The 21,393-nt window shown below is 47.6% G+C and overlaps 3 protein-coding genes across 3 annotated transcripts; all 3 read left to right on the forward strand.

The window, feature by feature from the left end:
* Positions 1–2,237: 2,237 nt before the first annotated feature.
* Positions 2,238–7,336, forward strand: LOC140120884 (uncharacterized). The gene is made up of 4 exons (XM_072139914.1): positions 2,238–2,314; positions 4,129–4,993; positions 5,542–5,599; positions 6,439–7,336. The coding sequence occupies exons 2-4, from the start codon at positions 4,667–4,669 to the stop codon at positions 7,173–7,175; spliced, it is 1,122 nt and encodes a 373-aa protein (XP_071996015.1). The 5' UTR covers positions 2,238–2,314; positions 4,129–4,666; the 3' UTR covers positions 7,176–7,336.
* A 5,350-nt stretch (positions 7,337–12,686) lies between these two features.
* Positions 12,687–21,048, forward strand: SLC4A1AP (solute carrier family 4 member 1 adaptor protein). Its single transcript, XM_072139934.1, has 14 exons — positions 12,687–14,140; positions 14,433–14,619; positions 14,981–15,103; positions 15,812–15,872; positions 16,849–16,988; positions 17,251–17,411; positions 17,593–17,662; positions 17,767–17,956; positions 18,443–18,542; positions 18,740–18,950; positions 19,783–19,863; positions 19,988–20,076; positions 20,151–20,223; positions 20,622–21,048. Exons 1-14 carry the CDS (start codon positions 12,848–12,850, stop codon positions 20,669–20,671), a joined length of 2,829 nt encoding a protein of 942 aa, XP_071996035.1. The 5' UTR covers positions 12,687–12,847; the 3' UTR covers positions 20,672–21,048.
* Positions 15,159–15,569, forward strand: MRPL14 (mitochondrial ribosomal protein L14). The gene is given in 3 exon segments (XM_072139713.1): positions 15,159–15,168; positions 15,233–15,349; positions 15,352–15,569. Coding segments are annotated over 3 exon segments (345 nt in total).
* Positions 21,049–21,393: the final 345 nt, after the last annotated feature.

Raw genomic sequence — 21,393 nt, forward strand, 5'->3', positions numbered from 1 at the left:
TGCCTTGTACATTGTGCCATCTGCCTTGTACATTGTGCCCTCTGCCTTGTACATTGTGCCCTCTGCCTTGTACATTGTGCCCTCTGCCTTGTACATTGTGCCACCTGCCTTGTACATTGTGCCATCTGCCTTGTACATTGAAAACCGTGACTCACTTGTAAAGAAAAAAAACCTCTCCAAGGTGCCAGACTCCATTGCATATGAGCTTTTGCCCACTCAAGTCGGTTCAGATGACGAGCAGCACTCAGGTGCAGACCCCCCTGAGGACAACAAGCGTGCAGAGGAGCTTTCCAGAGATGCATTTTGGACAGGGCGGATGGTCTCCTATGATCTTGGAGGTGAAGATGCTGGGTGTGGAGGTCCTGGGCTGCTTAGAGGTTGTCCGAGTTTATGAAAAAATCTAGAGGTGGGCTGCATGGGGCTGTAAAATAAAATAAACTGGTACTTCCCTTCTCCAGCGCTCTCGTTCTCCTGTGCCGCTGTCCGTTGGCCCCTACCGTCCTTTGATGGATTGAACAAAGGCATTCGGAGAAACCGCAGTATTTTTTTAAAAAAAATGTGTCGCATGACACGCGCTTACCTGCACCCAGCATAACTTGGTGTACTTCAGTGCACTCAGACAAACTTCAGCGCAGCAGCGCCACCTGGTGGACATCGGGGGAACTACCTCAGTGAATCGCCGGACCCAAATCCTCCGCAGAGAATGCGCCGCTGGATCGCGAATGCACCGGGTAAGTAAATCTGCCCCATTGTTCTGCGGTTGTGAGGCTGGTTGAATGCACCCTGTTCTATCACCACTAGATGTTTCACACGCCGCCTGCGCGTCTCACTGACCATTATAGGCGTTCTTGCGCCTGCGCGGTCAGCATCCAGCAAATACAAAACTGAAACCTGAATGCAAATGGGAACGGACCCTGTGGGTGATGGCACTCGTGGCGTTTTGAACACGTTTTTGGCCCATTTTAAAGCAGTCCGTCAAAAAACGCATCGGTTTTTGACCAGTTTTAATTAAGATAATTGGTCAAACCTGTCAAAAACGCATGCTTAAAAACGGGCCAAAAACACGTTCAAAACGCCACATGTGCCATCACCCTCAGGAAGACGTTCTAGATGGCAAATCTACAACAGGAAACGAGATAAGTCTCCTAAGCGGAGGGGTAAAGCAGCAGCGCCTCAATGTATCACACATCCCGTCATGACATATGAGGGCGCGTTCACACTTTGCGCTTTGGTCGCGTTTTTATTGCGTTTGAAACGCATTACAACAGCTGATGAGAGGTAATTTGCCTAATTACATTACCGTTTACGTTTGTTTACGCAATGTTAATGCATGTGTTAACAAAACGCGAGTGTTAACGCATTGTTAACGCATGCGTTAACATCACATTTACGATGCGTTTTGTAAACGGAAATGTTAAGAGTGATATAATTAGACAAATCACCTTTCCTCAGCTGTTGTATATGCGGTTCAAACGTCAAAACGCAACGTGTGAACGCGCCCTAAAGGGGCATATTTACTTACCCGGTTCAGTCGCGATCCAGCGGCGGGTTCTCCGACGCTGATTCGGGTTCTGCCGGGATTCACTGAGGTCCGTGCGCCTATATTCACCAGGTGTCGCTGCTGCGCCGTGGTCCGCTGGAGTTCACCTTCTATTACTTTGTAAATGCGGCGGTTTTTCCGAATCCGTCAGGTTTTCATACGGCCACGACCCCCGATTTCCGTTGCATGCCGGCGCCGATGTGCCACAATCCCATCGCGTGTGCCAAAATCCACGGACAATTCAGGGAATAACGGCACAAAACCGAAAAATTTGGGTAAATCGCGGTAAAAATGCGATTCGGCCCCTTAGTAAATGACCCCCAATATGTGTAATCGTGGGAAAAGGGGCGGCAATGGTGGTTTTTATTATATTGGGAAATGTGGATATATTTTTTAAATATTTTTCGTGTGTGTTTCTACTTTATATGTCCCCCATGAGGTCATAACAGACATTTTCTCAGTCTTTTTCTCGTTTTCCTCGTAGTAACTGGGGCATTTATAAAAGCCCCACTTCCAGGAACAAACCACCCCCTGTGACCACCAGCAGTTCTGATTAACCCATTTAGACCTGGCGGACCACCTATAGAATTTTTATGAAAGTCGGACAACCCCTTGAAAACACAAGACTTCCTGAAAAAAAAAAATAAAACAAAAAAGTAACTACAGGACCTGTGATGATGTCATGGTCATGTGACCAGGCACTTCCTGGCATGTTACTGATCACATGGCTGTGACATCACCGCAGGTCCTGACACCACTAGCATGAAGCTGCAGGTCAGTGATTGGTCGGGGTGTGTGTGATTGTAGTGACTTGTTTGGTCGTAGTTACGATTTAGCTTTGGTCACTGCGGTTCGGATCCTGACACTTTCCCACTTTTCCTGCTTTTAACATATTAAAGGGGCGGTTTGGGAATAGTAACATGAAGAGGCGTCAGGATTGGCATGAACGCTGTTGTGTCTTTGCATCCTTCCAAGCACAGCGCCGTACATTGCTCGGTGGCTGCTCTTGATATTGCAGCTCAGACGCACAAAGGCCACTATAGCTTACAGGGCTGCCACTAGGAATTCCAGGGCCCGACTTGCAAATTTTGCACTAATTATTATTTCCCATCTTATACCAATACACCACGTCGCAAACACACAGGGGGCTGGCTGGCTGTATACTACAGGGGGCTGGCAGGCTATATACTACAGGAGGCTGGCTGGCTATATACGACAGGGGCTGGCTATATACTACAGGGGGCTGGCTGGCTGTATACTACAGGAGGCTGGCTGGCTATATACTACAGCGGCTGGCTATATACTACTGGGGGCTGGCTGGCTATATACTACTGGGGGCTGGCTGGCTATATACTACACGGGCTGGCAGGCTATATACTACAGGGGCTGGCTATATACTACATGGAGCTGGCTATTTACTACATGGAGCTGGCTATACATTACATGGGGCTGGCTGGCTATATACTACAGGGGGCTGGCTATGTACTACAGGGGGATGGCTGGCTATATACTACTGGGGGGCTGGCTGCCTATATACTACTTGGGACTGGCTATATACTACAAGGGGCTGGCTGGCTATATACTACAGGGGGCTGGCTGGCTATATACTACAGGGGGGTGGCTATATACTACAGGGGTCTGGTTGGCTATATACTACAGGGGGCTGGCTGTATACTACAGGGGGCTGGCAGGCTATATACTACAGGGGGCTGGCAGGCTGTATACTACAGGGGGCTGGCAGGCTGTATACTACTGGGGGCTGGCTATATACTACTGGGGGCTGGCTATATACTTCAGGGGGCTGGCTGTCTATATACTACAGGGGCTGGCAGGTTATATGCTACAGGGGCAGGCAGGCTATATACAACAGGGGGCTGGCTATACACTACAGGGGGCTGGATGGCTATATACTACAGGGGGCTGGCAGGCTATATACTATATGGGGCTGGCTATATACTACATGGGGCTGGCTGGCTATATACTACAGGGGGCTGGCAGGCTATATACTACTGGGGCTGGCAGGATATATACTACAGGGGAAGGCAGGCTATATACTACAGGGGGTGGCAGGCTATATACTACAGGGGGCTAGCTATATACTACTGGGGCTGGCTTTATAGTACTTGGGGCTGGCTATATACTACAGGGGGCTGGCTATATACTACAGGGGGCTGGCTGGCTATATACTACAGGGGGGTGGTTGGCTATATACCACAGGGGGATGTCAGGCTATATACTACAGGGGGGCTAGTTATATACTACTGGGGCTGGCTGGCTATATACTACAGGGGGCTGGCTATATACTACAGGGGGGTGGTTCGCTATATATACCACAGGGGGCTGGCAGCTGGCTGTGTACCACATGGGGCTGGCTATGGGCAAGGGGACTGCCCATATTTATGGAAATATCTGGGCCCCTGACTGGAGTCGCAGTAACCCCCCCCCCCCCCCCATCGATAACATGTGCTGTGCATAACCTTATTCCTCTACACCCCCTATAATACGCTATGAAATGTCGTCTATGATTCCCAGTTTGTTAGAAAGTTTCAGATGGTATTTGTCTATCATTCCTCCTTGTGTTTCCTCAGGTACAGAACATTCATATGGAAATTCCTCTTTTGAAAACAATGGTAATTTCCATCAGCGACCCAGCAGGGATGGAAGACAGAACCACGGCTGCCCGGATCCTGGACCTCACCCTAGAGATCATCTACTGGATAACTGGAGAGGTGAGAGTCTCCCAGGACACGGCTCTTATCTCTAGGAATACAACAGGGAAATGACTGGAGAGGTGAAGGATTCTTAGGATCTATGTAGTGATCAGTGTCTCCCCATACACAGGATTACACAGTAGTGAAGAAGTCGTCTGGTGAGTGTGTGACCCCCCGTGTATCAGGAGGATGGACCCAGAGCCCCATCACCCAGCCTCCACCTCATTCACTGATACATGAGCAGAAGATCCTAGAACTTACCTCCAGGATCACTGAGCTGCTGAGCGGAGAGGTGAGCGCTGCCGGGAATGCTGGGACATGATATAATAACACAAGGGAGGGCTCCGGGGGATGACTGTGTCATTGTGTGTGTCAGGTTCCTATAAGATGTCAGGATGTGGCTGTCTATTTCTCCATGGAGGAGTGGGAGTATGTAGAAGGACACAAGGACCTGTACAAGGAGGTCATGATGGAGGACCACCAGCCCCTCACATCACCAGGTAAGAGGAGACCTTCCCTGATTGTAGAGGAGAGTCAGCCAGATTCCCCCATCATCTGCTCATCACATGTAGACAATGTATCAGTCACTGTGTTATGTCCTATAGACGGATCCAGTAGGAGAGATCCCCCAGAGAGATGTCCCCGTTCTCCAGATTCCCAGGATATTAAAGAGGAACCAGAGAGATGTCTGAGTCCTCCATATTTCCAGGAGGAAAATCATCTTATCTCACTGGATTATCAGGTAGGAGAAGCTGAGATTTCTTCCATCCTGGTGACTGGATAACAACAAAATCCAGGAAAAATCACGAGGTTGTGTATAGAAAGGGTCATTGGCTTCCTAGTGAGGTACCTTCTGCGTTGTCCATCCCTTCTGCTCCCTTTACTACCACCACTTAGCTGGAGCATCATGTTCCATCTTGTATACTGGGCCCTCAGGGCTCTGACAGGGTGAAGCCCAGTAACGGAAGTGAATTTGTCGTTACCCAACAAGCTCTGAAGATCAGCTGTGTCGGTCTCCAGCGCCATTTAAATAGATGTGGTAAATATGTGCCGGTACCAATGTCCCAGTTGAACCTAAACTTTTAATGAACTCCAGGGTTGGGTCCAGTGAACCCAAACAGGCACAGTTTCGTATGAACCTGAACTTTGCCATTTCGGTCCCCGTGTCCCTGGTCATCACTTATGGCAGATCAGTTAGTGGCTTCTAGTTTCTATACCTCGGCTTTATATAACATGTTTCTAGGCTTATATACAGAATCCTCTCTATACTTACATTTGTGATACTTGCAGGAAGAGGATGGAGGATGGACAAGTGGATTCTTAAACCCCTCATCGCTGTCAGTGGATGGTAAGAGCCTTTTGTAAATTTCTTTGTAAATTTTCTTCTAGGGGGAAGAAAATGGAAAAAGTGTTAGTACTTGATCCACTGACAAGGTCAAAAGGGTTAAAGGAAACTTTTTAGTTAAACTAACCCACACAAACTAAACATATATTGGAAAACGGCTACTATACAGCAGTACAACTATCCCTATATTGTTCTGCTCCAGGCCTGAAAAGTTCCACTTTCCATTTGTAAAGTTGACTCACCATCTATACATATTTGGACAATTTTCCAGCTCAGCTAAACCTGATTGACAAGGGTTCTGCTTTCTCTTCAGACCTGTGAACACAGCTCTGCTACACTACTTACCCCTCCCTCAGTAATAAGAGAGACGCTTGCTAAAGAGAATTCCTGAGGGAGGGGTGAATAAAGGGGTTGAGAGAAGCTGGCTGTGTGTGACTCACTGAAGAGTATTTTCGAGGGAGGGGGATGAGGGTGGTTGAGAGACACTGGCTGTATGTGATTGGCTGAAGAGAAATCAGCTCACTCTTCCCTGAGGAATTTTCTTCATCGAGGGGAATGAACCGAAAGTGCGGCCAAGCAGGAAGGACACAAATATCCTGGATGCAGCTCATAGGAAAGACGTTGATCGGACTCAAACGGGGGTCATTTGCAAAGATGGTGAGGTCAACTTTACAAACGGACTGTGGAACCTTTCAGGGATAGGGGATAACAATATAGGGATAGTTATGCGTAATTTATGTTAATCTTTGTATTTTAGAACATATAAGGTCATTCCTTTTGCCTTTATAAAACTTGCATCTCTGCAGATGTTGGGATTTATTAATTTTTGTTTCTTTTTCCAGATGAAGGCAAGATGAGAGAAGTCCCAGGACATGATACAACGCTGAATGATGAAAAGCTATTTTCATGTCCTGAATGTTATAAATGCTTCTCACGTAAAGCTTCTCTCGAGCGACATTATAAAAATCACGCCGGGGAGATGCCATATTCCTGTCCAGAATGCGCAAAACGTTTCAATCAGAGATCAAATCTTATGGAACATCTAAGAACTCACACGGGAGAGAAGCCATTTTCATGTTCGGAATGTGGCAAATGTTTCGGCAAAAAATCTATTCTTAGGGAGCATCTAAGAAGCCACACGGGGGAGAAGCCATTTTCATGTACTGAATGTGGGAAGTGTTTTAGCCTCAGATCAAGTCTTGTTAAGCATCTGAGAATTCACACGGGGGAGAAGCCGTTCTCCTGTCTAGAATGCGGGAAATGTTTTAGGCAGAAAACTATTCTGGTTAAACATCAGAGAACTCACACGGGGGAGAATCCATTTATATGTTCTGAATGTGGGAAATGTTTTAGCCAGAAATCAAGTCTAATGGAGCATCTGAGAATCCACACGGGGGAGACGCCGTTTTCCTGTACAGAATGTCAGAAATATTTTGGCAACTATTCAAGTCTGATGGAACATCTGAGAATTCACACGGGGGAGAAACCATTTTCATGTTCCGAATGTGGGAAAAGTTTTAACCACAAATCAAGTCTTGGGAAGCATCAACGCACTCACACAGGAGGGAAGCCGTCGTGATGTGCAGATTGTGGGACGTGTTTTAGGCACAACTCAGCGAAGCTACTTTTATATATGTTCACACAAAGTTTTTTATCCTAAAATCCAATGTGGAAATTTCATGTATTTATATTTTTTATTTTTGAATTACCCACAACAGGATAAACAGGATAACAAAATAACACATTCTCTAATTCCCTGTTATTAACAAAAATCCAGCATTTCACAGATATAATTGCACCCTGTCTCCCTCAGTCCGGGTGTTTACTATGGTCGGGCAGATTCCTCTCACATGAATATCTTCTCCTGTACTGCAGGGAGAGGGTCAGGAGGCAGAGAGCGCTACAGACACAGGGACTTCCTATCCGGCAGAAGCTCTGCAGACAAAATAAGGTCTTGATCCGAAGGGAGGGAGCATAGCAGTGCTGACTGTGTGTTTTATAGAGGAAAAAGCAGAGCTGACTGCAGGGCATTGTGTCTTATATCCATCTCATGACTCTGATCTCTCTTTTTATATGTATCAGATACTAGTAGATTGTTCAGAAGGATGAGGGGCACTGCATAAAAGCATTTTCATGAATATGTCCATAAATATTTTCAGCATACAACATGCTAATATGAGGCATCAACCATAGAAAAAACAAGAGTGGTGCTCTTCGCTCGTAAAGCGTCCATATAGGTGCAACAAGCAATGCAGTAGAAGGAAAAATAGAGCTGGCACTCACCGATAAAAGTTAATTCTTTATTCCAGAACTTTAAAATACATCGTTGCGGGAGGGAACAAGACTGCAGGAGACTAGCAGAGCCTCTGCTAGTCTCCTGCAGTCTTGTTCCCTCCCGCAACGATGTATTTTAAAGTTTTGGAATAAAGAATTAACTTTTATCGGTGAGTGACAGCTCCATTTTTCCTTCTACTGGAAAGTGTATATAACCCTGTAGCCTGATAATCTAAGCACATTGTCAGCTCACAGCATCTAATAGCACAGAAGGATCATGAAGTGTCCGTCCACACTTCTGAATCTTACACTGACCATCACTGAGTGATAGGACCAAAAACTTCAATAAACCTGAGTAAAATTGTGGACTAAGGGGGTTATAAATGATCTTTATTTTGTAAGCATCACTAGGGGGTTAGAATTTGAGAACTTTCTTTCATGGGAAAACTACTTTAAAGTGAACCTGTCACCAGGAATGTCATTTTTAGCTGGTGTCAGGTTACAATAGTCTGTGATTTGCTGATTTTAATTCCTTTGTCTGCATTCTGAGCAATTTCAGGACTTTAGTTCAATTTACATTACCAGGTTCCTGCCAGCAGCATGTGGTCAGGGAAGGGGTGGCAGCTGCAGTCTGTGTCTCAGTCTCCTCTCCTACACACTCACTTAACCCCGGCCTTAACCGGCTCACCACGCCCCCTTCAACTTGATACAATCGGGTTAAAAGTGGAGTGGCGTGGGGTGATTGACTGGTCTGGGGCTCCCTATTATATATTTAATAGGGAGCTGTTCAGGAGCCAGAAGAGCTGGATCATCTTACTGAGCGGAGCCTAATAAGCCAGCTCACTAAGAAGAGCTGTAATTCCCATGAGGGCGGCACGGTGGCGGAGTGAGTAGCACTTCTGCCTTGCAGCGCTGGGGTCCTGGGTTCGAATTCCACCCAGGTCAACATCTGCAAAGAGTTTGTATGTTCTCTCCGTGTTTGCGTGGGTTTCCTCCCACACTCCAATACATACTGGTAGGTTGTTTAGATTGTGAGCCCCATGGGGACAGGGACTGATTTGACATGCTTTGTGCATCGCCGCGTGATCTGTGTGCGCTATATAAATAACGAATTATTATATTATTATTATCTCTAACTCATACTCTCCCTCCCAACTTCCTGTGATGTTCATTGAGCAGGCAGGGAGGGAGGGGGATAGTGTGAAGTACAGGAGAAATGCATGAGGAGACACAGGCTGCAGCTGCCCCTCTCCGGGACTCACCTCACGCTGCTGGTAGGAAACCAACAGAGGGAAAAATAAACGGGAATGATATAAAGAGAAACAACTACCCTAGATCCATCTCAGATAGTTCCTATAGTTCTTTCAAATACCACGTGGCATATTCCAACTGGACTTTCAGCTGACGCTTGAGAGAAATGGCCGCTGTATGCTGTGAGATGCTTTTCCTAGTGGCTGCAGCCCATAAATTGCAGCAAGGCCCAAGACACACGATCACATATTAAACAGAGCTGTAGCATTATCTACAGGAAGGTAATGCCATAGGTGCTGCCTGTACAGTATCAACTTCAACACATTTAACGCAAGAATATACATAAGTCGCTGACATCCTACTTTGCATATTTGGTATATTGGCTCGGGGAAAGATCATCAGAGCTGTATCCTCATAGCTGAAATGTTCTCCTGCAACCTTAGGATTGCCTCAAGTAAATGTGTCACACTGTAGCCAGGTAACACTGCAGCCCATACTACAAGGGATCCCGCAGTTACTGTATCCCATGAAAGCCAAGGCCTAAGTGATCTGTAAACGGAGCTGACGGAGGTTACAGCGCTCCTAGATCTCCACAAGAGATGTAACCTTGACCCAGTTCCATCTGTGCTAAGTCTAGTTAAGATGTAATAAGACCAGGCCTATAGATATTTGAATTCCAGGTTTCGGCTCTTCTGCAAATCAAGAAAAACTTTGGATTTGTAAACAGAGCCTAAAAAGGTTTCCCTACTGAGCCAGCCCATTCCCTATTGTAAGCCCGTCTTGTCCTGGCTGCCCCGAGCCTTTAAATTCTGGAGGTGCTGAAAGGGGGCAGAATCCAGTCCACCAAGAACCTGGATGGTGCCAGCTGGACTGTCTCGGCAGACTCCCTACTTGCCATGTGCTCCTCTCAGTGGCGCAATACCAAGATCCTCAGGCTGTGTCCCGGCGCTGTGTCCACATAGTAAATACTTTGAAAGCCAGAACTGACAGTACAGAATGGCTTCTACAGACATCGGGAGGGAATCCTTTTCAGAGAAGTGTCGGGTTAGCGGAGAGCAGGGACCACGTCATCAGGTTCAGATGTCTATCAATATATGGTCACTGCATCTCCTAGGCTTCCCCAGAGCAGACATCGGGCAGGGAATCCTTTTCAGAGAAGTGTCGGCTTAGCGGAGAGCAGGGACCACGTCATCAGGTCTGATCAGTATCTGTCCATATATGGTCACTGCATCTCCTAGGCTTCCCCAGAGCAGACATCGGGCAGAGAATCCTTTTCAGAGAAGTGTCGGGCTTAGCGGAGAGCAGGGACCACGTCATCAGCTTCAGATCAGCATCTGTCCATATATGGTCACTGCATCTCCTAGGCTTCCCCAGAGCAGACATTGGGCAGGGAATCCTTTTCAGAGAAGTGTCGGCTTAGCTGAGAGAGCAGGGACCACGTCATCAGCTCAGATCAGCATCTGTCCATATATGGTCTCCAGGGCTTCCCCAGACACAAGCTCTTTATATAATTAAATTAAATAAAGTTTTGGCCAGGCTGAGATTCGAACCTGGGACCCTCTGCACCATAGACAGGAGCTTAACTAACTGAGCTATAAGCCCAGAGATACAGAGCTGAGGATTTCTGGTAACTAAGAAGTGTTATCTGCCATTTACACTGTGACACAGACTAATGCACTGATATATAGAGAGGGATCTTCTCAGAGATTATTATTGTAATTATTGTGACTATTATTATTATTTTAAATTTTATTATTTTTATTATTATGGAGACGATTATTAATAATAGTAAAAATAATAATAATCATCTCAATAATAATAATAATCTCCATAATAATAATAATAGTCGCAATAATTACAATAATCTCTGAGAAGATCCCCCCTATATACCAAGGCATTAACCCCTTAACTTTTTCATTTTTACGTGTACAGACCTGTGTGAGGGCTTATTTTGTGCGTAACAAATTTTACTTTCCCGTAATGTTATTTATTTTAACATGCCATCTTCTGAAGCTAATAACTTTTTCATACTTTGGCGCACGGAGATGTGTGAGGTGTCATTTTTTGCGAAATGAGCCGACGTTTTCATTGCTACCATTTTGAGGTCTGTGTGACATATTGATCATTTTTTATTCAATTTTTTATGTGATGTAAAAAGGTGTAAAAGTCGGACATTTGGGCGCCATTTCCCGCCTCGGAGGTCACCGCCGGCCGTAACCGTTTTTATATTTTGATAGATCAGGCATTTTGGGACGCGGCGATACCTAATGTGTCTGTGATTTTTACTGTTTATTATGTTTTATATCAGTTCTAGCGAAAGGGGGGTGATTTGAATTTTTAATATTTTATTAATTTTTTTATTTTTTAAACTTTTTTTTTAAACTATTTTTTAGACCATCTAGGGTACATTAACCCTAGATGGTCAGATCGTTCCTACCATATACTGCAATACAACTGTATAATACTTCTGTATTGCAATATATGGCATTTTTGCAGCTCCTTCATTACAATGAGCCACTGGCTCATTGTAACGAATCTGCAGAAGCCAGATAGCTTTGGGTCAAACGAAACGGGTCAGACGGGTTAATAGCCGCGATCGGTGCAAGCACTGACCGCGGTTATTAGTGGTGGGGGTTTGCTGCAATATGCAACAACCCCCACCCTTGTATGAAGAGGACTCAGCCCGTGAGCCCTCTTCATACATTCCCTGTACCTCTGCGCCGTAGAACTACGGCGCAGAGCGTTAAGGGGTTAAATCTGTGTCACAGTGTAACAGTAGCAGTCACAGTTCTTAGTTACCAAAATTCTAGTCCTTGATAATCACAGAGCTAATAGCTCAGTTGGTTGGGGTGCTGTGTTATTATTGTTCATGGACACTGCAGGTTCTAGGTTCAAATCCCAATGAGGATAATTTTTTTTTTAATTGAGATGATTTGTATTATTATAATATGGCTAAAATTTGGGGCGTGGCCAGGGAGTGATTGGGGGTGTGGCCTAGGGGGATCGCCGCTACGCGTGCCGCCATTTTGTCCCTCTTTCCCTTTCACAGATGTTGGGAGGTATGCAATCAGTGGTCCCATTGGACGCGCAGCCCCCACGCTGCAGGGGCAGTAAGTTTTCTTCTGTTACCCCCTGACCATGAGGGCGCATTCACACGTTACTTTTTGGCCTGTGTTTTCAATGCGTTAAAACGCATTACAACAGCTGAGTAGAGGTGGGAGAATACCTACTTACATTACTGTTAACATTTGCGTTTACAAAACACATTGCAAATACAATGTTAACATAGCGTTAACAAATGTAGTGTATTTAGGTAAATCTCTTCTCCTCAGCAGTTGTATTGCGCTTTAAACACAATGAAAACGCAACCAAAACGCACCGTGTGAACGCGCCCTGAGCAGTTTTCTGAGAATCTCTTTCAGATAAAAAAATAGGGACACAAAACTAGAACCAAACATCAACAAGAAAGCGGGAAATGGGGAGATTTCTGTGATTTAGTCTTTTCCATCATCTTCCTGTGCTGTTATTTGGTGCAGCTGTGGAATCATTATACAAGGCCCGCCAGTTACCAGGCAACGGCAGCGCGCCAGAAGTGAGGTCACCAGGCCGCGCCGTCACGTGACCGGAAGGGGCTCCCGTATTTCCTGTGCGCGCATCCCGACGAGCTGGTGTGACCCGGCCGCGCTGTGCGTTGTTTTTGGAGGATTTGAAAGTGGCGCTGGATACATGCAGGCCGTACAGCTGTCCCCCCATGGTGGGGAACGGCCCCATGATCCGGGGGCCATGGAGGCCGGGGATACGGGGCCCAATGCCGGCAATGAGACCTCCAATGATGGGCATGGCGGGGCCCAGGGAAGCCAGGGGACTGCGGGGCCCTGTGATCCCGGGGCCGCCTCCTATGAGACTACCGGGGGCAGGGATGCCGGGTCCAGGGATGATGAGACCCCCCGGGCTCGGTATGATGAGGGGTCCAGGAGTCCCCGGGCCGCCACTCATGAGGGAGCCGCTTCCTGCAGCGCTGAGGGGTCCACGGATCCCGGGGCCGGGAGTGCCGAGGCCGGCGGGACTTCCAGGACCCCTTGGCATCCGCCCAGGGGGGATCCCGGGGCCCAGAGGATTGAGGGGTCCCGCTCCGGGAGTGATGAGACCACCGGGGGTCCAAGGACCAGCTGCTCTTCGGGGACCAATCCAACCCCCAGTGAGGAACCCGGGGATGATGGGGCCATCTCCAGCCGCGATGAGGAACCTCCGAATGCCAGGGATGGGGCCCATGCGCCCCCCGATGATGCCGGGGAGTGCACAGAACGGTTTACCGGGCCCCATGGGGCTGAGGGGCCCTATGATACCAGGACCTGCACTCAGGGGACAGATGATGTTAGCCCAGCGGAACGCAGCAATGTCAAGGCCCAGGACCCCACAGAACATGATGAGGGGGGAGATGGGGCCAGGGGCAGCCCCCTGGAGAGCTCCTTTAAGAAGCCCGTCACTCCCTCCCGGTCCAGCCGGAATGAAAAGACCTTGGACCAACATGACAAACCAAGCAGCTGCACCCCTGCGTCCCCCCAACTTTCTGCCCCCATCAGCAACACTCGGGAAGCGTCCCCGGATCACAGCGCCAGGCTTCCCTCTGATGCCTACAGAGCCAGCCCTGCCATTCCCTATCAGGAGCCTGCCTGGTCCGGGCTTCCCCCGTCCCTTTACACCCTGGAGGTCCTAAAAGGCGGCAGCATCCTGTCCACCAAGGATCTGGATGCTGCCAGCTGGACTGTCTTTGGCCGACTCCCTACTTGCCACGTGCCCCTCGAACACCCCTCAGTTTCCCGGTACCACGCAGTCCTTCAATACCGCTCAGTCCCAGGATCCGAGCCGGACCAGGAACCTGGTTTCTATGTATACGACCTGGGAAGCACACATGGGACCTTCATCAACAAGCAGAGGATCCAACCCAAGACCTACTGCCGCTTCCGAGTGGGCCACGTGATGAAATTTGGAGGGAGCACCAGGCTGTTCATCCTGCAGGTCATTCACCATCTGCTTCTGAATGGGGACTTGAGTTACATTCAGTGGCTCCTGTCACTGCTCTCTGTGTGCAGAGGCTGCAGAAGTGACATTGTGTCACGAGCTGTCAATGTGAAGTAACTGCTGCAGGCTCAGCACAAGTGCAGTGACCGGAGGCTGCCCTGAGACATCCCCTTTAAGTGTCTAGTAATTTAATATTGGTGACTGCACGTTGTGTCGGACAGAGCCGCTGTCCTGCACATAAAGGTCTTCATCAAGGAAGACGGTAACCAACTTCTACTGCTCTTTTCAGGGACCAGATGAAGATCAGGAAGCCGAATCCGAAATGACTGTGACGCAGATAAAAGAAGCGCGGCGACAGAAGGAGAGTCTGCAGAAGAGGATGCTGGGAGATGACTCCGATGATGACAGCCCAGAGGAGGAGGGAGAAGAGAAGGCGCAGAGAGTATCGGAAGACACCGGCTGCATGTGGGGGATGGGTGAGACTCTCTATATTCTCTCCTGCGGTGGGTGTGTCAGTAGATGGCGATTGTTTTTTTTTTTTTTTTTTTCTATCACTCTTTATTATACAAGAAAAATAAAATTATATGCAAATATTGAGGACATGCAATGAAAGAAAAGATCTTTCATCTAATAGGGATAGATTTTGTTTTGTTTCCCACCCCTTGGTGTCAGTGAATGGAAATGTTACTGTTTCTTCTCACGGCTTATGTTGTCCTCCGGATGTACACTACAATGTTTCCATTCGCTGACAGCAGTCTGAGATCTTGAATCTCGTGGGATCAGGGTACTACTAATTACTACTTTGCACCCATAATACTTTCTGCTCACACCCTGCAGGGGAGGACGCAGAGGAAGAGGAGAACGATGTGAACCCCATCGCTCTTGAATATCAGGCGGAGCGGGAAGCTTCCTACTCGGGGAATCCAAAGAAGGCGCTGCAGGGATACTATGATAGAGAAGGTAAGAATCCGGTGACTACAGGTCATATCTGACCTTAAAGGGGTTTGTATGGGTCATGTTTTTCTGTGAAGTCCCTCATGCCATTACTTATGGCAATGTGATAGTGAGTGCATCCTTGTCTATAATCAGGGGTGGGGAAGCTCGGTGACGCTATTAAAGGTCAGAAGAAGGCGGCTCTTATAGTGATCCATTAAAAGCCCGGTGCCTGGATGACCCTGCTCTTTGATTCCAATAACGGGGTACTAATTAGGATAATGGGTGACCATAGGGCACCCAGATAAAGGCCCACGTGCTGAGGCAGGAGGAGGGCTAGTACTCTAAAATGCTGGCCATAGCTCAGACCTCTCGCCATCAGGCATCAAGTGTGATGCAACACCGGCCCCTCCAAATCTCTAGGCCGCTCCAGTTACAGCCGCTGCAGGTGGATTGGTTTCTCTTTGCTGTGAATTCAGGATGTAACAAGTAAATAGCAGATATTTCTATAAAAATAAATGTGTGTACATGTTTCCCATCAAACAGTATAAGTGCTTAATCCCTGTGGGGGTTCATTCAGTGGTGCAGGACTTCCTTGCCCCAGGGGATCAGAGGTTACACCCCCAGGACATATTTATCCACCAATAATCCCTAATAAAATTAGACCTTTTCACTAGGGTTTGTTGCACAGTTGAGATGGTTGAGCGCTTTCTGACCACAGCTTGTATCTTGCAGGAGAAGAGCTGGACTTCGAGTATGAAGACCGAGGGGTCGGATCGTGGCTCTGCAGAGTGAAGTATGTGGGACTGTAGTAGCTTCATTTAGAACTGGATTTAAAGGGGTTGTTAGAGACTAGCACTTTATCGCCTATTCTCAGGGCAGGTTTTCATTGGAATATTGGTAGGGAATCGGTGTCTGAGCTCTGCAGAAATTGGCTGATAAGAGTGTATGGAGGCAGAATCGGGCAGCTCCATGCACTGCATGTACAGTGACCAGGCTGTAGTATTGCAACTAGTCTTACATTCATTTAATGGGACTGAGTTGTAGTAGCGCAGCCGTGCCACTCCACAGTGTATGGGGCGTGTAGCAGACAGTTCTATACATGATACATTGTGTGGGCTCCCCATCATCTTCAGTAAGTGACTTATCCTATAAATACATCATTAGTGGAAAATCCCTGAGACCCTGTTTAAAATGTAGTTCCACTTGTATCCGAACTCTAACATGTCATGAAAGGGGTTTGCCCAAAAAAGCCACATATCATGGGCACCCAAGGGTCAAACAAGTGTCTATTCAATATTTGTGCTGCCCCTTCTGAAAATTGGGACCCGAACCTAAAGCAGCCTCTGACACTATAGAGTTGGGGTGCGATTGATAACCACAACAGTCCAGCATCCTCTTTGTGATGGGAGTCACATTCAGTTCTTTGGGAATAACCCAGCGCTGTGCTTTGCTACTACCATATAGTGAGTGGAGCAGAGGTCACACATACAGTGGCTGTGCAGACCCCAGTGATCAGGCCTCCACGAATATCTTGTGGATAGGAGATAAGTGCTGTTCATCATCGCATGCAATAGTCCAGCTTGTGGCGCTATCACATGCATTAGAAAATGGGATGCCCAGAAGATGGCGCTTGAACCTATTTGGTGAATGGGAATCTATGGGTCGGTTTGATGTACATACTGGGACACCTAAGATGGATGGGGAGGCAGGTAATGTCTTTTGGCCTCTGCCCTTCAGTAATAGTTTCATTTCCCCCTTGTGATGTGTAGGCTGCCGGTGGACGATTCTTCAGGCAAGCAGCTGACTGCGGAGGTGGTACACACAGGAAAGAAGAAAGACGCGATGAGGCTGTGTTGTATGGAGGCCTGCCGCATGCTGGACATGAGAGGGTTACTACGCCAGGAGGCCGGTCAGTCCTTCTTATAATGGGGAATAATTCAATAGAGCTCTAAAATAGGCCTCAATCCAATCTGATTTACCATTACACAAGATCAGTCCGCCTGAGGAGTGGCCCCGATAAGCAAACAGCGCCATCCCCTGACAAGAGGATGTTTGTAGTATTACATCACAGCTCCTGCCTGGAATGGCTGATAACAGAGAACATTAGGGAGCATTGACTATGACAAGAAGGAGATGTATAACTGGATCTGCCATTTCCTCTCTGACCTCAGTTTCCCGCAAGAGAAAAGCCAAGCAGTGGGAGGCCGAGGATTTCTATGACAGCGATGATGACACCTTCCTCGACCGGACAGGAATCGTGGAGAAGAAGAGGCTGAACCGTATGAAGAAAGCCGGGAAGATCGAGGAGAAGCCAGAGACCTACGAGTCCCTGGTGAGTGATGAGTGGCGCTAGTCTCACTCGGAGCTGTAGTTGTAGCTCTGCTGCCGGGTGATGTCACACAATGCAATACATCAGGGCATTGAATCATTGGATGAGTTGTGGTTACTGCTGCTGTAGCCATCGTGGAGGTTCTGCTTCTTCAGGATCTAATGTTCTATTTCTCTCTCCGTAGACAACAAAACTGGATCTGGTGGAAAAAGAAATCATGGAGATCGCAGCAAAACTGAAAACGAATCGTCAAGGTAATGATGATGGCGGTCGCCTGTATTCTATCACATGGGAGTTGTGGGAGGGTCGGTTCTGTCTGGGCTCGGCAGTCATGGAGTTCTGGTCTCTTCCTTCACAGATGATGCTCAGACATCGGCCCAGGACTCCCTGGACGCCTTCATGACGGAGATGAAATCCAGCGCCCCTTTAGACAGCGTCACACGCAAGAAGCTTCACATACAGTCCCTGGAGCTGAGGAAGGAGCAGCAGAGGCTGAAGAGTCTGATCAAGATCGTCCAGCCGACCCGACTCCCCGAGCTCAAGTCTGAGTAAGTGACGGCCATTAAAACCCAAAAATAATGTATGAGATCTCTGGTCTCCCTGGAAAATCCAGAATTAAAGCTGCAGAGCCCTGTGTCCCCCCCCCCCCCCCCCTTCACCCCATATCATTGTCCTGTGTTATACTTCGTACTTTGTTACAGGACAGTAATTCCTCACGGGTCCCACAGCATTAGAGGTGGTAATAGACGACTCTGCTGCTTTGAGTCCAGGCCACAAATAAGGACTTCACCAAATACTGTGGAGTCCAGCGTCACTGTCCGGCAGCGTCACTGTGTTTCCAATACAGGACACTTGTATGTAATGGACACAGAATCTCACAGATGACTCTATTGCTGTGCGAGTCCAGCTGCAAATCCGGACAACATTCAGAGAAAATGGTCATGAGGGGGATACTATGATGATGATCTCTGGACACCTCTGTGCTGCTCTACTGTCCCTGTGACCTATAGTAATTTGATATGTATTTCTTTTAGTTCCGCTGGTCAAGACGCCAAAGCTAAGAAGCCGACCTTGCCCATGTTCGGGGCCATGAAAGGGGGAAGCAAATTCAAGCTGAAAACGGGGACTGTTGGGGTAAGAGGCGAAGTTCGATGATGATGATATTTGGGGACATGTCAAGACTGTATACACCCGCAGTATGTAACCACCGCTCTGTATATAGATGTATAACCCCCCACCCCTGCAGTGTAGGAGGGGCACGTCTAGGGTTGTACAGATGTCTGAGTTTTGGTTATTACATATTTATTGTATTCTGTCTCCCCTTATTACAGAGGGTGCCCCCCAAACGGACCGATCTCCCCTCCAGCCTGTTCACCATGAAAGGTGAAGACAATGAGCCTGAAGAGGAGGAGGAGGAAGAAGAGGAGGATGAAGAAGACGGTGACAGGATGCAAGTGGATACAACCCACGAGAGCCCCACAGAGGGCAAAGCTGAGCAAAGCGAGACCCCCCACCCCGGGACCAGCTCTGCCCCCCCACCAGGTATAAGGGGTATCCCCCCCCCCCCCCCCTTCCATCTCCCTCAATAGATCATCCCCAGGACAGGAGGCTTTATGGATACAATTTCTGCACTAAAAGAGAGCGAGTTTCATATCGTCACCCGTCACTCAGCTTGTTGTCTGTAAATAGAAAAACTTGTACTGACCCAACACTTCTAACAGCTGAAGATCTGTTACATTTGCACCTACACCCCATAATTTCTCTTCTATCACTGCATTCGCCACATTATGTCCTCACCGGTGGTGACCAAGCCTGGATACAAGTGTAACAAATCCTCTGCTGTGAGATCTATTGGGTAAGGAAAGAGCTTTTCTCTGCTCTGAGTAAAAGCAATATCTGCTATAATCACAAAGAAAAGAGGGTGGGCGGGCGAGGAGTTCCATAGAGAGCTCAGGGCAAAGCAGTGTGAGGATACACCCCCAGTGCACTTGGAAAAGCTACAATCCTGGAATATAATAATCCATATATCACAGTCCTGCTGCTACGAACATACCCAAAGGTCTGATTACACATCTCTCCAGGGACAATGCATAACAACAGCTGCACAGAGCACAGCAGTGTGAGGTCTGATTACACATCTCTCCAGGGACAATACATAACACTGGCTGCAAAGAGCGCAACAGTGTGAGGACACATCCCCAATGCACTTAGGGAAACTATCCTGGAACATGAATCCATATTTCACAGTTCTGCTGCTACTAACAAACAGGGCCAATAACTATCATGTATATCCCTTCAAAAAAATCTCAGATCCTGTTTGTTGCACACTTCCATGTTTCTCTGTGTAACGTCCCATTGGTTTTGTGTGTTGCAGCTGTCGTTTTGGAAGAGCCAAAGAAAAGTACAGAGACCCCTGGTGGCAGCAGAAAGGCACCTACTGCCCACAGTCCTCCAGGTAAGTAATTTACAGGGGTTTTCCCACCAGGGACACTTACCAGTCCATGCACAGTACAAGGGATGAGCGGCAGATCACTGCTGGTTATCACTTCTTGTAGCTGATCCTTGTTTCTTATTTCTAGCCGCTCAGACCAATAAAAAGAAAGCGGAGGAGGAGGCAGCACCAAAGGCGGCCACGGTCCGACCCAAGAAGATGCTGGGCCCGAGCCGGGTGAGTGCAGACCCCATGGGATGATAATCCACATGATATGTGTTATATAGACTCACAATCCTCTGTCTCTACAGCCACCACAAGGGGCACTCTCATCCACCTACCCTGAAGACGACCCTGATTACTGTGTGTGGACGCCACCTACAGGTGTGTACTGCAACCTACCTAAATGTTACCCAATGCCTGTAGAGTGAGTGCAGCTCTGAAGTATAATACAGGATGTAACTCGGGATCAGTACAGGATAAGTAATGTCATGTATGTACACAGTGACTGCACCAGCAGCAGAATAGTGAGTGCAGCTCTGGGGTATAATACAGGATGTAACTCAGGATCAGTATAGGATAAGTAATGTCATGTATGTACAGTGACTGCACCAGCAGCAGAATAGTGAGTGCAGCTCTGGGGTATAATACAGGATGTAACTCAGGATCATTATAGGATAAGTAATGTCATGTATGTACACAGTGACTGCACCAGCAGCAGAATAGTGAGTGCAGCTCTGGAGTATAATACAGGGAGTGACATTTCTCTGCTTGTGTTACAGGTCAGACTGGAGATGGGAAGACTCATCTGAATGAGAAGTTTGGTTACTGACGCTGCAGTTGCTGCCTGTGAGTTGCATGGACACAGGAAACACATGTCCCCGGTCTGGATCCATCTCCTCTCATCATGGACTGTTGGCAGAGATGCCGGACCCCCCGTCCTCATAGTGACCCCTGGACCATCCGCCCTCCATTGTCTTGGTTTTACTGGATTCACAAATTTTCCAGGTGTTTTTTTATAATAGAGAATTGGTAGAAAGTTACCCCCCCCCCCCCCCCTGGAAGGACCTCACCTCTGTGTGTGGATGTTTTATTTTTGTGAGTTTTCTTTTTTATTATTATTCCACCTTGTATAATTGGAAGCTGTACATACAGGATTAGTTTGTAGAAGCGTTTCTAAAAGATTAAACATGTGAGATTATTACGTTATCAGACGATTCCTCCTTCATAGTATTATAGCCCAGAGCTGCACTCACTATTCTGCTGCTGGTGCAGTCACTGTGTATATACATGACATTACTTATCCTGTACTGATCCTGAGTTACATCCTGTATTATACTCCAGAGCTGCACTCACTATTCTGCTGCTGGTGCAGTCACTGTGTACATACATGACATTACTTATCCTGTACTGATCCTGAGTTACATCCTGTATTATACCCCAGAGCTGCACTCACTATTCTGCTGCTGGTGCAGTCACTGTGTACATACATGACATTACTTATCCTGTACTGATCCTGTGTTACATCCTGTATTATACCCCAGAGCTGCACTC

Source organism: Engystomops pustulosus, chromosome 3 (assembly GCF_040894005.1).
Source record: "Engystomops pustulosus chromosome 3, aEngPut4.maternal, whole genome shotgun sequence".
NCBI classification, from domain to species: domain Eukaryota; kingdom Metazoa; phylum Chordata; class Amphibia; order Anura; family Leptodactylidae; genus Engystomops; species Engystomops pustulosus.

Coding starts and splice junctions, on each gene's coding strand:
- LOC140120884 (XM_072139914.1), top strand. CDS start 4,667: ATGGAGGAGTGGGAGTATGTAGAAGGACACAAGGACCTGTACAAGGAG. Junction 4,994..5,541: donor TTATCTCACTGGATTATCAG/GTAGGAGAAGCT, acceptor TGATACTTGCAG/GAAGAGGATGGAGGATGGAC. Junction 5,600..6,438: donor CTCATCGCTGTCAGTGGATG/GTAAGAGCCTTT, acceptor TTCTTTTTCCAG/ATGAAGGCAAGATGAGAGAA.
- SLC4A1AP (XM_072139934.1), top strand. CDS start 12,848: ATGCAGGCCGTACAGCTGTCCCCCCATGGTGGGGAACGGCCCCATGAT. Junction 17,957..18,442: donor CTCCCCGAGCTCAAGTCTGA/GTAAGTGACGGC, acceptor TATTTCTTTTAG/TTCCGCTGGTCAAGACGCCA. Junction 18,543..18,739: donor TGAAAACGGGGACTGTTGGG/GTAAGAGGCGAA, acceptor CCCTTATTACAG/AGGGTGCCCCCCAAACGGAC.